This window comes from Octopus bimaculoides, chromosome Z, assembly GCF_046866305.1.
Source record: "Octopus bimaculoides isolate indiv1 chromosome Z, ASM4686630v1, whole genome shotgun sequence".
Taxonomy (NCBI): domain Eukaryota; kingdom Metazoa; phylum Mollusca; class Cephalopoda; order Octopoda; family Octopodidae; genus Octopus; species Octopus bimaculoides.
In genome coordinates, this window is record NC_142944.1 from 13,544,052 (window position 1) to 13,561,932 (window position 17,881).

Here is a 17,881-nt window from a genome sequence, read left to right on the forward strand (position 1 = left end):
TGAAAGGATTACTCTGTGTGTGTGTGTGTGTGTGTGTGTGTGTATATATATATATATATATATATATATATATATATATATATATATATATATATATACATATATATATGTATGTATGTATGTATGTATGTGTGGCTGTGTGGTAAGAAGCATGCTCCCCAACCACATAGTTCTGGGTTCAGTCTCACTACATGACGCTTTGGACAAGTGTCTCCTACTACAGCCTCAGGCCGACCAAAGCCTTGTGAATGGATTATGTAGATGGAAACTGAAAGAAGCCCATCATATATAATGTGTGTGTGTGTGTGTACTTGTCCTCCCACCATTGCTTGGCAACCGATGTTGATGCATTTACGTCCCCGTAACTTAGTGGTTTAGCAAAAGAGACCGATAGGATAAGTACTAGGCTTATAAAGAATAAGTCCCGGGGTCGATTTGTTCAACTAAAAGGTGGTGCTCCAGCATGGCCACACCCAAATGACTGAAACGTGTAAAAGAATAAAATATTATGCATGTGTGTGTGAGAGAGTGAGAGAGAGAGTGAGAGAGAGAGAAAGAGGCAGACAGATAGATAGATAGATAGATAGATAGATAGATAGATAGATAGATAGATAGATAGATAGATAGATAGATAGATAGATAGATAAACAGACAGACAGACAGACTGAGTTAGTGAGAAAGAGAGAGAGAGAGCAAGAGAAACAGATAGATATGCATAAATTTGACAATTTTAGGTGCCTATTCACACACCTATTCAGAGAGAAACCTATTACAATTATTTGACTATATGCCAAAATATAATGACTAGCTTTCTCGACAAACCGGTTTGTCATCATACATGTCTATTTTATTTTTTTCTATTTCTATATTTTGTTGTTTTTTCTTTATTCAATTTAAATTTCTCTTCGTTTATATTTTGTTATTGGTGCTGTTCATTTTAAATACCTACTGACACATACACACCCATAATATATATATATTTATATATATATATATATATATATATATATATATATATATATAGATAGATAGATAAGTGTTTGTATGTGTATATATATATGTGTGTGTATATATATATATATATATATATATATATATATATATATGCTAGAAAGAGTGAAAGATATATATATACTGAGAAAGAGTGAAAGCTACATATATATATATATATATATATATATATATATATATCACACACACACTTATACCTGAAATATCTGGGACTAATGTTGCCCAATGGATATTGGTTACGTTCAAATCATATACATCAGAAATGAGTGGGAGGAGATATCTAGATTCAATCTCACAGTCAGTCAGGGTTTATTTTTGTTTTTGTTTTTTACATGATTTTATGTTTTCCTTCCCCCCTTTCTTTTCAATCTTGCCTAAAACCGAATTTCTTCAGTTTTGTAATCAATGTATTTGAGAAAAGTAATAATTCATTTATAAACTTGTGATCCCAAGGTAATAAGTAAAAGAAAAAACATCATATCGCATGCTTATATAACATGGAGAGACAGACAGAGAGAGACAGAGAGACAGAGAGAGACAGAGAGAGAGAAAGAGAGAGAGAGACAGACAGATAGAGAGAGAGACAGACAGATAGAGAGAGAGACAGACAGATAGAGAGAGAGACAGACAGATAGAGAGACAGACAGACAGACAGACAGACAGACAGACAGACAGACAGACAGACAGACAGACAGACAGACAGACAGACAGACAGACAGACAGACAGACAGACAGACAGACACAGACAGACAGACACAGACAGACAGACAGACAGACAGACAGACAGACAGACAGACAGACAGACAGACAGACAGACAGACAGACAGACAGACAGACAGACAGACAGACAGACAGACAGACAGACAGACAGAGAGGGACAATCAATGAATTGTAAAAAAATAAAGGCAACAAAGGCTGTGATGAATGTCATGAAGAGAAATGGAATGAACTAGCTGGGTCATGTGCTGAGGAAGAATTAAAGTGATTGGGTGAGAGGAATGGTAGAAATGAATTTGCAAGGAAGTGGAGAAGGAAGTGGAAGATCAAGAAATACATAGTACGAGAAGGAAATGAAATTGAGGGAGTCCTGCAGGGTGGTGAAACAATGAAATAATTACAATAAAGCACTTTAAGACCATTCTGCTGCTTTTTGTATAATCTACTAAAATTTGCAACCTTCAGGTAGAGAACTATTGATAACAAAGTATTAATATTCTATTTTTTTTCCACATTTCTACTCTATTTTATAATTATTCCAAGTCAAAAATAATAATGATTCTCTGAAATGTAAGGTAAGTATTTAGGCCCTTAAATTCTTACACTACTAGAGTATAAGAATGGCCAAAACACTTGCCTAAGGAGGGGGTTTCAACTCTGAAGACCTTCTACTGTTCAGCTCTCTTGTGACTTTCTTACCACTCTAATATGTAATTTTAAAAACCATTATGTTTAAAAAGCAAATAATAATAATAATAATAATAATAATGATGATGATAAGACAGTGGATTCATGGAATTTTTACAGCACCAGAACAATTCTTTGTAATATCTGGTCCAGTTCATGGCATTTTGAGTCTAAATCATGCCAAGGTCAACATCGTCCTTCATTGTTTTAGAATAAATAAGCTAAAGTGCCAATTAAACACTGACGTGGATTCATCTGTTTCGTCTCCCCTTCTTTCAGAACTGTCTTCTTCCAAACTTCTTGTTGTTATGTAGAAAGGGATGCCAGCCATCATAAAATTAGATAAATGACGGGGGAGGCAGTGAGTTAAAGGGTAGTAACCACTTCTTATAAAAACTAGCTTATTACAGAAACAGCAAAAGAACCATATAAAGCCTTCACAGTCTGAAGGCAAACATGGTGGAATCTCCCTCCATACTTTATTTATTCCTTTCCAGTTTCATTTTGTTAATTGTTTTATGTCAAGCTCAGCAGGAAGACAAAAAATTTGTTAACTTTAAAGGGCTTCAGTGTCTGATAAGGGATGGAAAAAGACTTGATTCACAGGTTCGTTTAGTAAGAATTATCTGATCAGATCAAGATATCAAACTCACTGGAGTCTGGATTCAGAATGCTTGTAACTAAACAGATTCTGCAAAAAGCTCCTAAAGCCCTATATGTTTGAAGCCCCAAGTCTTAAGACAGTGCACTCCAATACAAAGTGTAGTTAAGCCTCTAAGTGATCACTTGACCATCCAGAATTAGAAACCAAATCTCTCTTAACATCTTAGACAAAAAACACATTGGATAATGAGGCTCCTAGATCCCAGATCTGCTGTATCAGGACTTGCATGAGGCCATAGCTAGATAGTTGAATGATCTCCCTCGCAAGAAAGATCATAGAGTAACCTCCCTTTTCTAAGCTTCTCGAAACATCAATGCCAGGAGACATAATTCTTAATTATTCAAGAAGCTTGGCATTTCTTTTGGTAGTTTCTAGAATATCTAGCGTTCCATTAATAAGAACACCTTGCTAACCCAGCTCCTTGCTTCTTAGCTGATTAGACTTAGAGTCATTCACGTCATTGCTATGTCCATCTATTTCTCTACACCACATGACTGAAAACCACCACTTAGCTGTTATTTCTATATTTTCTATCCTTGAACTTTCTTGCATGGATTACTTCATTCAACTAGACTCTACAATTTGATTATGTATTATCATCAACCAGGAATAAAATGTATTTTTATGTAGTAAATATATAGGACTTGAATTTATTCTTTCATCTCTTAACGAACTCTTGTAATAACATACATGCAGCCACATCAACACCTTGTACTGACTATATATAACCACTAAACCATCAATGAAAATCTCCCCTAACAAGTATATATCTTCATTATGGTAAAGGATGCCTCACAAAGACTGGTCTTCTATTCAAAGCTAGAAAATAGTTCATAATCCAACAACTGATAAATTCTTCAAAGTCCAAATGATTGATTACTGCCTCCAGATGTGGGATCAATACTCCATTGTGAGTGTCATCTGTGTCTTACAACAAAGGCCACTCAACTGATTGTCAAAATACAGCTCACCATCACTCTCCAATTTTTGGCCCACAGATGTATGATCTTGTCTTTCTACCTTTTCTACTACTATTATAGTGTAATACTCTGGAGCTGGTTGGTCTCATACCATCCCAGGAACGAATAACTAACTTTACTTCTCATTACCTATAATGTATCCGCAGCTCCTTGGCCATACGCTTAACACTATTCCCAATCTCAAAAAAAAATCATTCCTCTGGAATTTCTAGTCAACCCATGTTTTTCCTTACAATCATTAAACATGCCAATTGTTCTATCCTCAAAAATGATTGCTGTCTCTCTGGATGTTTCTGTAATACTCTTTTACTCTTTTACTTGTTTCAGTCATTTGACTGTGGCCATGCTGGAGCACCGCCTTTAGTCGAGCAAATCGACCCCGGGACTTATTCTTTGTAAGCCTAATACTTATTTTATCAGACTCTTTTGCCGAACCGCTAAGTTACGGGGACATAAACACACCAGCATCAGTTGTCAAGTGATGTTGGGGGAACAAACACAGACACACAAAGACACAGACATACATATATACAACAGGCTTCTTTCAGTTTCCGTTTACCAAATCCACTCACAAGGCTTTGGTCGGCTCGAGGTTATAGTAGAAGACACTTGCCCAAAGTGCCACGCAGTGGGACTGAACTCGGAACCATGTGGTTCGTAAGCAAGCTACTTTTTTCTTTATAAAAAAAACATCAATGACATCAATCTCACTAATTGTTCATTTTTAATTATAAAATTTATAAAATTAAGTAAGTTTATTCTGTAAAATCTTTCAAATAAAAAATTTAAACCAGATAAGCCAAGCCTAGACAAAATTCAAGGTCACGCAAAAAAACAAAAAACAAAAGAACCTTCTTCCCTCACAATCACTCTTTTCTTGTAGGTCATGTACAGGAGTATGTGAAACACTATCAAATTACTGCTATCTAATGTCTGTGGGGGAACAGGCCAGATTATTGGTCCCCGTCAATGATGAGGTATATACATATAATAATAATCTATGCTGTTTCGCTTTGACAATGACAACTACAGAGCTCCCCTCCCCCCAGGGAAATGGGTGTAGTGTGGAGAAACCTGAACAAGGTAAGTTGAAGCAGCAAGGTTAAGGTTAGGTTATCATACCTCCCCGATAAATCTCTCAATGAAATCCCATGAAACACACCTTGTGTGTGTGTATGTATGTGTGTGTATATATATATATATATATATATGTATATATATATATATATACATATATATATATATATATATATACATATATATATATATACATATATATATATATATATATATATATATATATACATATATATATATATATATATATATATATATATACATATATATATATATACATATATATATATATATATATATATATATATATATACATATATATATATATATATATACATATATACATATATATATATATATATATATACATATATACATATATATATATATATATATATACATATATACATATATATATATATATATACATATATATATATATATATATATATACATATATATATATATATATACATATATACATATATACATATATATATATATATATACATATATACATATATATATATATATATACATATATATATATATGTATATATATATATATATATATATGTATATATATATATAAATAATTAAGATTCAGTTGAATTAGGTACTTAAGTTGAAGTACCAAGTCAGTCCAGTATTGTCCGCACCACTTGAAGTAAGGTGAATAAAATCAACATAAGTAAGAGGATGTCCAAGTATCAGTGCCTTACGACTGTTTCGGGCAGCTCCATTTAATTGGACAATGTAAGCATTACAACAATCAAAATAGTGCCATCTTCAGTTGCAAAAAATATGGATTTTCAACAGACAAGATATATTAATATAATTTTTCTCAAATATTTTATCAGAGCTAGAGGATATATATATTTATATATAATGACAAATGGTTTATACCTGGTAGCTTACTGGTAAAATATGATCACTTTCACAGTGCTCATTATGTATAGGTAAACAGAAGATGAAAGATGTGAGAATTTTTATTTATCCCAACAAATGTTTCGACACATCTAGCATACATCACTAACAGGTGGGACACTTAACTGGTTCAGGAGCATCTGGTGATGCAGATGTGTCTCATCAGGCGATAAATAGATATAACTCATTAAAATAACAGTTCTGCAATATATCTTCTAATTTTGTAGACAGAAAAGCAGCCAAACAAAGGATATATTCTTCATTTATATAGATCACAAATGAAATAACAGATGCAAAACAGAAATGAACACGCAATACAGCAGGTACTTAATATATGAATGTATGTAGCCTACTTGATTCAACATGCGTAATATGGGAAAAAATTTGAAAGTCAATTTCAGGTCTCAAAAGACATATGGCAGCTCAAAGATCATATCCCACAATATGACCCAATCACCGATGTTACAAATCATGTGGATGTGCAGTGAGAGTGTAATTGAGAGTTGGCTGAGAGGTAATTGATAGAAAGTCAAAAATGTCATTGACAATGAAGAAGACTATAAAAACAACTACCATCTTTAAAGATGGAACAATTACCATATATCTATATATATATATATATATATATATATATATATATATATATATATATATATATATATATAGTCAATCCAAACAAGAACAAGCAAGAAAAAACAACAATGCGAGGACGCTCAGGAAAGGAAGGAAAAGAAGGAGGATTTCACATTTCGAGCGGAGCTCTTTATCAGAAATATAGAAAAAGTCCAAAGAAGGGAAAACAGAGAAAGAAAATCGACAACGAAACACAGGCAGTCACATATTGAAAAAAAAATGCATACATGTATGTATATGTATAAATTTTTTTCAAAATGAAGAATTCTCACCATGTAAGAGTCACTATTTAGCTATTCAAGAACACTCAAAAATGCTATATTCACTTTCATTTTATTTCTTAATAGAACAATCTATTATGACCGTGGGAAAAATCTTTTATAGCACTTGCACAATCTGTCACAATATCATAGTATGTGTATATGTATTTATATGTGGGTGTGTCTGTGTTAATAACGAACTGAAAGAAGTATTCAATACCAGAAGAGTAGATAATAGATTTTTTTAAGTAAAAAAAAAACAAAAAAAACCAAGGACCAATTGTTTCACATCAGCTATTTTGCCAGTAATTATCCATGACTAAGATACTGCCACCATAGTAGATGAAAATATCACAGAATATATATATATATATATATATATATATATATATATATATATATATATATATATATATATATATAATCTATTATATGAAATATTAAAAGATTAAAAAGATTATACGTTTGTGGAGTGCTGAGCCACTTGCATGTTAATTCCACAAGCAAGCTGTTCCATTGATCAGATCAGTTGGAACCCTTACCATCATAACCGACAGAATGTCTATATATATATATTCTTTAATTTGTTTCAGTCAGTTGACTGCAGCCATGCTGGAGCACCGCCTTTATTTGACTTATCCTTTGTAAACCTAGTACTTATTCTATTGGTCTCTTTTGCCGAACTGCTAAGTTACAGGGACATAAGTGCACGAACGTCAGTTGTCAACCGGTATGGAGGGGGACAAACAGACACATACATATCTTTCTTTTTTTAAACAAAACACAACTCTCAATTTCATGCATCCTAATTTTTCCAACTATTATCTACATGGATTACCATTAAACTTCAAAAGCTCAAAGACAATATAATGTATTGGTATATTTATTTTTTTATATATTGTATTTTTATATATTATTTTTTACTGTTTTGTAAAAAAACATTTTCATTGTCCCTCTTCTTGAAAATTTGCCATGCAATGAAAGCCGGTTAGAAATTTATATTAAAATATGCTTTCACTTTAGCATTCTGCCTTATTATTATTTTTCATTTTCCTATTATTTCTCCACATGCAGTTAACACAACCCCACTATTTGCTGACACATATATATATATATATATATATATATATATATATATATATATATATATAATATACACACACAACGGGCTTCTTTCAGTTTCTGTCTACCAAAATCCACTCATAAGGCTTTGGTCAACCCGATGCTATAGTAGACATTTGCCCATGGTGCCATACAGTGGGACTGAACCTGGAACCATGTAGCTGGTAGCAAGTTACTTACCACACAACTGCTCCTATATATTCTTTTACTTGTTTCAATCATTTAACTGTGGCTATGCTGGAGCACTGCTTTAAAGGGTTTTTAGTCAAAGAAATCAACCTCCAGGACTTATTCTTTGTAAGCCTGGTACTTATTCTATCAGTCTCTTTTGCTGAACTGCTAAGTTATGGGGACTTAAACACATCAACATTGGTTGTCAAGCGTTGGTAGGGGGGGGGGAACAAACAGAGACACACACACATATGTGTGTATGTGTATATATAATGGCCTTCTTTCAGTTTTTGTCTACCAAATCCACTCATGAGGCTCACGTTTCCAAGATGGCTGAAAAATGTCGATTCTGACAAACATTCTAGGAGAACCGCAACCAGCAGAACTGAGAAAAAACATTGCAGCTGTGCATGCAGCTGTGAGAGGAAATCGTTGAATCACCATCCGTGAGTTATCAGAGGATGTGCAGACTACTTATGGTTCAGTTGAGTCCATTGTCACTGAAGATTTGGGTATGAGACGCATGTCTGCCAAGTTTGTGTCAAAATTGCTTTCAGCTGACCAAAAAGACAATCGGGTTTCAGTTGCACAAGATCTCCTTGATTGTGTCGAGAACAATGAAAACTTCTTGAAAACATTGAGTAGTCCTCTGAGCAGGTATCGCCAAGATTTTGGGAAAAATTAGATGCAGATTCTCTGCTCAACTTTCTCTGTCATTGTCAATGCAATGATCACATGATAGACACCTTCCTTCCAAACACTGCTGTAAACAGCAGAAGTGAGCAAGAAGGTTAAAACTTAGTGCACATGCACAGCAGAGTTCAAGGTCAATCTGTGCCAAACAGCTTCACTCTGCGTGCTTGAGCTTCATTACTGTAGCAACAGTCTGGACACTTACTGATCAAATCATGTATATGTGTGTGTGTATATATATATATATATATATATATATATGTATATATATATATATTTATAAATATCCTACTTTTTACTGTCATGCAGTAACACCACCTTGAAGGATTTTGCTGAACAAATAAACTTCAGTACTTTTTTTACGCCCCCCCCCCCAAGCCTGGTACTTACTGTACAGGTCTCTTTTTCCCAAACCACTAAGTTATGGAGACATAAACAAACCAACACTGGTTGCCAAATGGTGGTAGGTACGAACACAAACACATGGACTTTTTTCAGTTTGTGTCTACCAAATCCACTCACAAGGCATCGGCCAGCCCCATGATATAGCAGAAGACACTTGCCCAAATCATGTAGTAGGTTATTTATGGTGTAATGGTATACACCATAAATAAATCTTATAAATATATACTCATACACCTATACATATATACACACGCACATATACACATACACATATATATATATATATATATATATATGTATATATATATATATACATACACACATACACACACGCATACATGTATACACACGCACATATATATACATGTATGTATATGAGCATATGTGGTAACCATGATTACAAAAAAAAACAAACCTAAAAATTTTTGTGCAGCCATCCTTGTCTAATTGTACATGAACATGTGTTGAAAGAAATATTGAATAAAGGTTTCAAAGTTTTAAATGACACCCAACAATCATAAGTCAGGTCAGTCACATATTGTTTGACAGTTAAAATTACATTCTTCGTGTCAATGCAAAAAAAATAAATAAATAAATTAGCACCTCAAACTAGCTCTACAGGATTTATAGAGAAGCACTTCAACAGCTTCTTTGGTTAACTGCCAATCAGAGAACACTCTTATACATACATGTCTTAATATATTTGGACTTGAAAGTTGGTAGAAGAAATAAAAGCAAACCAGAGTTCATCATCATCATTGTCATCATCAGCTTTTAATGTCCCCCTTCCATGCTAGTATGGGTCGGATGGTTTGACAGGAGCTGGCCAGACAGGAACCTGCACCAGACGTCTGTGTTTATTTTGGCATGGTTTTTACAGCTGGATGCTCTTCCTAACACCAACCACCCAGTACAATGGACAGAATGCTTTTTTATGTGGCACAAGTGCAGGCGAGGTCACTTCTGGCATTGTTTTTACGGCTGGGTGCCCTTCCAAATGCCAACCACTTTACAGTGGTTGCCAGATATATTTCATACAAAGTAACACAAATTCTATTTTTTAATAAACAGTGGACTGAGTTATAACATAACCAAAAAACGTAAGTTCTGCTATTTCATATGAGACAGCATAACACTTAACTGATGCTTAGAACTCCATGAAAATCCATGTACAGTCAACTATCTATCAAGTATTTAAGTCTTTAGGATTCAGATTAATCTGTCGAATGCAACACTTATTTATTCACATTGTTTTGAATTAACCATGTATTATCTTGTAGCTTCAAGATCTAGATAATGTGATTGTTTTAAGTTTTAAAATGCCATTGTAGGGTAGGTGTTAGTGGCAGGATCTGGTCAGTGTGAACATAAAACAGATAGAACATTTTGGCCAAATATGGCCAGTTTAAATGCTAAAGTTCTCAGTCAAACCGTCCAACCCATGCCAGCATAGAAAGCAGACATTAAATGATGATGATGACATCTATATATGTACACACACACACACACACACACACACACATACACAATGGACTTCTTTCAGTATCCATCTATGAAATCCACAAATCCAAATAATCTGGAACCATGTGGTTACCACAAAGCCATACCTGTACCTATAAGATGTGTACCTTTAATGTAATTTTTGGATAGAATTGGTGTGGCACTGTGACAAGGGCCTTTAAATTACAGGTATAACACATCAGACATGCTTCCACACATTTCCCACAGTTTTACACGTGTTTTAGGCAACCCATGGTTACAATAAAAGACATTGCACAAGGTTCCACACATTGAGATTGAACCCTGGACTTTGTGATAACAAAGTAAACTTAAAAACCATTCAACCATTCAATGTGACATATATAAGCATTGTCAATTGATTGGTTCCAGTGTACTGTTATTAATATAATACACAATGGAGTTTTACCTTCAAAAATTAAAACTTCAAAGGAGGAAGAGACACCTCACATTATGTATATGATGGACTTTCCTGTCAGTTTCAACGTATGAGGCTCCAGCAATGTACTCTTTTTTTTGTCAGTCATAATGCTTATGTCGAATGTGACATTTAAGTCCTGCCAACGATTTGCAAAGAAGGCCACAGATGTTGCAAGTACGAGGATTACAGGTCAATGCAGGTGGTATATTTGCAGCCGCTTCTCTCTTTTGCCTTACACCCCGAAGCCTGTTAATGCTGGTTGCAACAAAGTGTTTTATACCATTTTGACACAACGATCTCCATTTTGTTCATTCCAAGGCTGTTCGCTCAAAGGTGTTGTGAGTTATCTTCATCTCTAAGAGGTTACTCTGTAGCTTGTCCTTATATTTGAGCCATGGTCAACCAATATTCCTGTGCCCACTCTCAAGCTGACAGTACATGGGGATTTTGGGTGTTTTTTCAGCAATCATACTGATGACATGGCTAGCCCAGCACGACTGCGATAGAGTAAAATAATAAAGTGAAACTTCTTGGTACAGTGTTATATATATTTAAAAGAATGAGCAGAGATGGCTTTTTTGAGGGGATAGTTTTTATTTTAATGTCAATAATAATGTTTACAATGAGTTGCTTTGATATGAGTTTCAAGCTTTAAGTAGGTGTTTTGAAACTGAAAAATGTACGTTTTACTAGTTGCTTAAATAGCAAAAAGTTTTTTCTTACAAGTATACATACAGAAAAAAAGAAAGCCATCTCTACTCATTCTTTCAAATATATATACATACATGCTGAATTGAATGGTACTGCTCAGGTGTTGAAACCATAATGATATTCAAGGGGCAGCTGATGATGGAGGTATGTTGGATTGTTGGTATGGCTGTAGAATAGTATTATAACACATCCTTTTGATACATATAATCATTTAATGCATATCTTCTACGATGACATGGGTTGGACGGTTTCATGGGAGCTGGTAAGCTGGATAGCTACACCAGGTTTCATTGTCTGCTTTGGTATGACTCCTACTCCTGGATGCCCTTCCTAACACCAAACATTCTACAGAGTGTACTGGGTGCTTTTTATGTGGCGCTTTCTATGCAGTGCAGAGAAGTAGCAGAATCTGTTAATTGCAACTCAATCGAGGAATCCTACCTAACATGACCAATTTTTAACAAAGTATCAAGTTTAAGAGTGACATATGTCTTATGGGTTGCGAATACCATTAACAGACTAAAATATTAATATTAAACATCCTCGAAATTGACATTAAGGAAAGTAAATCTCGTAAAAACGGTGTAAAATAATGACAAAGGATTCTATTCCAACCAATGAATGCTTTCCCCATTTGGCATCTTGAAATGTATTCCTTCTTTCTCCTGTGGAGAAATTTCTCCAATTTTTCCCTTCTCCCAAGTTAAAAGATGCTGATATAGATTATATTATAATGTAAACAGATATATTAAATTCACCGTTAAAACATCATCATATAAACATTTTAAAACATCGTCAGCAGCAAAACAGATAACAAAACATGCGAGAAAGAAAAAAAGGATGCAAAAATAAACGTAATATATAAAAATTACAGGAACAAAAATAATAAAAACAAAAATACACAAGACTGGTTGTTATGTGTAGCCAGCATCATCATAAATACAATCATCAACAATAAACATGCAACGACAATATCAACAACAATAATAATAATAACAATAATGTTAATATTGATTTCTGATAAGGCATATATTGATTTTAATATCCATAAAAACAATGAAATGTAAAACAGAAAATTCAAATACAAAAACAATAGCATTTAACAATAACATCAATAACAAACGAAAACGGTTTACATTGGCGCATGGCCATCAATTTCTAAGGTAGGGAAGAGTCAATTTGTCATCACTATATAACTTGTACCTCGCATTCCTGACTTCAAGAAAATTGAGACAAAGATAATCCGGTTAGGATCTTAATTCGGAAATGTAGAAAGAGAGGGAGTGAAATAATGATAATAAAATAAAATACTGTGAAATATTTTGTCCGACACACCTGATATTTCTGCCAACACGCTACCTATAGCAACAACAAAAACAACAATTTCTCACATTTTGGGACAAGTCCAAAATATCTATTGTAGATCTGAATCGATTCCGGTCTATCTAGGCGGGATCTGAACTTAGAACGTAAAGGGTTATCCATAGCAATAAATAAACATATACGTAAGTTTCTTTAATGGTCACAAGAGCTGTGAAATCTCCACACAAAGACAAGAGAGGGTTTGGACCTACATAGAAACGTAACCAATAAAACAATAATTTTTAAAAAAAACTTAACAAAATCCCCAGTAGGTGGAGAGAAAACGTCACCCAGGGGATAACCAAGGAACCTCACAGATACTGAGTCACGCTATCTATCGGAGTACCATAGCCAGTGCGTCTCTCTCCTCCTTATTCCTAAGTCTACAGGTGCCAATTTGGAGTAGACCGTTCACTCGGGCCATCCTTATTCAATCCACATTCTACCACCTTTCAACGAATTTACTGAAGGGCAGCATATCCCTCCGGAAAATGTATGTACTCAGTCCTGATAAGTAATCATTTCTTTATTATAGCCATAAGGCTGACAAAAAGAAAAAAGAAGAAAAAAACAGAGCAGGAGCGCAGTTTCTTTTAATTTTTATCATTCTGGTTTCAACATATGGCAGACTTTTTTTTTCTTTTTTTTTTTTTCGGAGCATCACTCATTCGAATGGTAAATAGATACGATCGTCCCACCGTCAACTGATTCTTATCAAACGGACTAAAGTAAAAGGATGGGGTGGGTGGGAATATACTGAATCAAGATGACTGCGTGATTGATTTAAAAAAAAAAAAAAGACGTGATGGTCACGTATGGAACATTTTATAGCAGATCTCTTCGAGCATAACTGATCTACAATCAAATAACTTATTCTTATTTTACAGAACAGGGAGAAACGGAAAGCTCAGCAAGATTTGAACGCAAAACAATGAACAATCGATCGAAGATACTAACGTAAATTGCTTATGCGAGTTCGTTAAGTTCATTTACCGTATTTTCTCCCGTGTCGTCTGCATTATATCTACACCTGATCAGTGCGCTGTTTCTGTTTGTATTAGATATAATTCCATTCACGTCTAAGATGCTTTTAAAGAAATATTGAAGCTACCAAGTACTCGACTGGCACTTTATTTTATATTCGTACGTGTCCCAAGATCAATATAGACGTAAATGAAAATATATTATAGCCAGGTAGGTTCGGTTAACGATGAGCTTGCACCCACAGAATCTACTACTTTATAATCAGTAACCGTTATTTCTTAAAAGAGAAACACACACAAAAAAGAAGTAGTAGACTCAGGTTATTAAAGCAATCGGTGCCCGATGTAGGTGAAGAGAAGTAAATATTAACTATCGAAAATCGAAAATGGTTCGCAGTTTCGGTTTGTTGATAAATTACTCTCAATTGTTGCATATCCCAACTGCTGACAACAAATATTGTCTAACATTGATACATAACAAGCTCACTCCGACGACAAGCTAGAAGAAAAAGCAGACAAATCGTCATCAAATCACACCCTAATGTCTTATAAATGGAGTTATGGATGGACAACATATTACAAAAAGGCTAGAAGCTCACGGCTGGAATGCTTTTAATTACAAGGTTTACTCAGCTAAGACTGACCTGGACCTAAACAATCTTCAACGTAATATATTTATTTTGATTGAGCAAAACTCAAATCTTTTGATGACACGTCGGTTAGATCTATTTCTACTACTACACCCGGCGAGAAGTTGAATAAAGAATAGAATAACGAGATGAATGTAACAAAAACTGTTCGTCCGGCGCACTAACTTGCGTCGGCCAGCAACTGTCACCGGCATTTCCACAAGTATGATATTAGTTGCTACAGCCGTTGTTTACACCCCAAATCAACCATGACCAACCAAGCCGATTAGACATAAGCTTTGCTGCCGTAACCAAAGGCTGTGAATGACTATGTAGCTTTTCCTTTGTTAAAATGGGTGTAATTTGAGGCAGATTCAGTCACTATTTCTATATTTCTAGCATTCGAGTATTTGCTTAGTCCCAGGTCAATCTTAATCAACCAGATTCTACGGACTGTCCCATATGCAGGACTACAATATAGAATACGTTCTTTATTAAAGAAAGCGATGTGATCTCTCGCAGGCAGGGAATTTTTCGTTTAGTCCACTTGTTATATTAGTTTCTTACGTTGAAACAGGGTGAATTTTTTATTGTAAAGAGTAAGGGTATGTCCGGGATTGAAGGATGAGGAGGAGGAAGGAAGAAGGTATCCTCAAACCGGAAGCTTGGCCCGAATGGCTGCACCAAGAGTGGACTCCGCTAAAAGCACTTAAGGTGGCCAGGTAGTACTGTTAAACCAAGTGACGGGTTAAGTTGACCAACCAAGTAGGCCATAGCAGGGCATCCAATCCAGCAATCCAGAGCCTTGGTTGGTATGGGTACTTTTTCATTCATCGAACTCAAAAGGATGAAAAGGCAAAGATAACATCGGTGAGACTTGGACTCAAGGTGTAGAGGGTCGGAAGCTACCACGAAGCATTTTGCCCGACGTTCTAACAACTTGGCACACACACGCATTATATATATATATATATATATATATATATATATATATATATATATATATAGTGTGCGTATGTAGTCTCAGCAAGGTGAGCAAACCGAAACTTCGAAGTCACTAAATGAAACACCAGAGACATGAAAAATAACGTCAACACCGAAGAAAAGAAAGTAGTGGAATGTTGTATAATACATTTAGACCGGGTTTCTAAACGCCTAGTTTTCGGCAACCCATCCCACCCAACCCAGGAATAATAATTGCAGATTCCGTAATATACACAAACAACAGTAATAACAACAACATCATCAAAATCATTCGTAACATCAGTAACACCAGAATATAAATACAATTTGAACAGGTGGTAGATTTAAAGAATGGTTTCAGCGTCGGACTAAATGCCTGTAGCATTTAGTTACGGCCCTTGACGTTCTGAGTTCAAATTCCGCCGGGGTTTACATTGCATTACACTCTTCCGGTATCGATAAAATTATGTACAAGTGGGGAGAAAAATTTAATATTTCTATAAAACATCCTAGATGTGAAGGGAATTATAATAAAACAGCGGTGTATGATTGGAGTATATAACACAACCAGCATTGTTTTGTATTTACTTTGTCTCTACGTAATCGCAAAACCGGTTATGAATGTCGACAAAATTTCCTTAAATCACACCTTACAATCATTCTTTAAAAAAAATATATATAAAAAAAGGCTGAGATGTGGAAATGGTAATTCTTGGGCATGTAGGAAGGACTATGAAGTTCTATCTGAAAAACAAAGACGGGATGGCTAAGACTAAAACGCTTTCTAGTAAGGGGTCCGTTTTATCAAAGCATAGTTGGGGCTAAAAGAGAAACTCAGTTCATTTTTGACTAAAAATAACAACTACAGGTGAAATGGTGTGATGCTTGCTAATTATAAACGATATTAATTAGGGCTTATATGCCGTTTTAAGGAGAAACGGTGTTGTTGGGATGAAAGTGTGATAAAATCTGAAGAGGAACGTGTGTATGTTTATAAACACATAGATGATAGATAGATAGATATATAGATAGATAAATATATATATAGATAGATAAATATATATATAGATAGATAGATAGATAGATAATGAAAATATGTACAGAGCAACTCAAATTATTTTTGTACGTATTTGAAAATGCTATACATGCAGACAAAAGTATGCATGCTAAACACACATTACATGCACGTATATATACTGTCTGTGTACATGCGGACAATTAGAAACATTGTATCAGAGATGTGCGCATATAAATTCTCGTTTTAATTCGCTCTTGAAAATTATACATACTTCATTTCATACATTTATATATACAAATATATATATACATACATACACGCGCAATATACAGAGATAGAAAGAAAGAAAAAGAAACTTCTCCCTGTTTTTTTCTTTTTCTTACCCCCTAATAAACCCTTTAAACAACAACAACAAAAACATCCTTCTATCAGGGATAGCCAACATACGATAGATAGATAGATAGATAGATAGATATAGGTAAGTAAATAAATAAATATACACATAAATATATATATCTACATATCCCTACCTTCTTTATCCACAGATTTACTGTCCATTACGAAACTCCTCCTTTCTCCAAGCACAGACCTCCGGTTGTTTCTTCTCTCCATTGCTGCTGACCATTGAATGAAATTCTTGCTTAACTGCCAATTTTTTTTTCTTTTTCTTTTTCCTCTTTCACTTCACCTTTCGCTTTCTTTCTTTCTTACTGTTTTTTTACTTTTTGATTGTCGTTGTCATATATTGCCGTCTCGCCTTTCCTTTTGTATACATATACACACCTCTTTCACCTTCTTCTTCTCCTCCTCCTCCTTCTACTTCTATTTCTAATTCTTACCACTCTCCCCCTCCGTATTAATTGCTTTATTTCTTTACTTTTTCACTATCCACCTCCTACACATCTTTTACATTTTCTGTTTCTCTCTTT

The 17,881-nt window shown here is 34.5% G+C and overlaps 1 protein-coding gene across 4 annotated transcripts in view; it reads right to left on the reverse strand.

The window, feature by feature from the left end:
* LOC106882433 (uncharacterized) overlaps window positions 1–17,582 on the reverse strand; it is a 233,419-nt gene extending 215,837 nt beyond the window's left edge. For all 4 annotated transcript variants that reach the window (XM_089365502.1, XM_052973728.2, XM_089365501.1 and 1 more), the window contains exon 1: window positions 17,483–17,582. In XM_089365502.1, coding sequence (XP_089221628.1) covers window positions 17,483–17,564 — 82 coding nt within the window. In that variant the 5' untranslated portion in view covers window positions 17,565–17,582. The remainder of the gene's footprint in view (window positions 1–17,482) is intronic.
* Window positions 17,583–17,881: the final 299 nt, after the last annotated feature.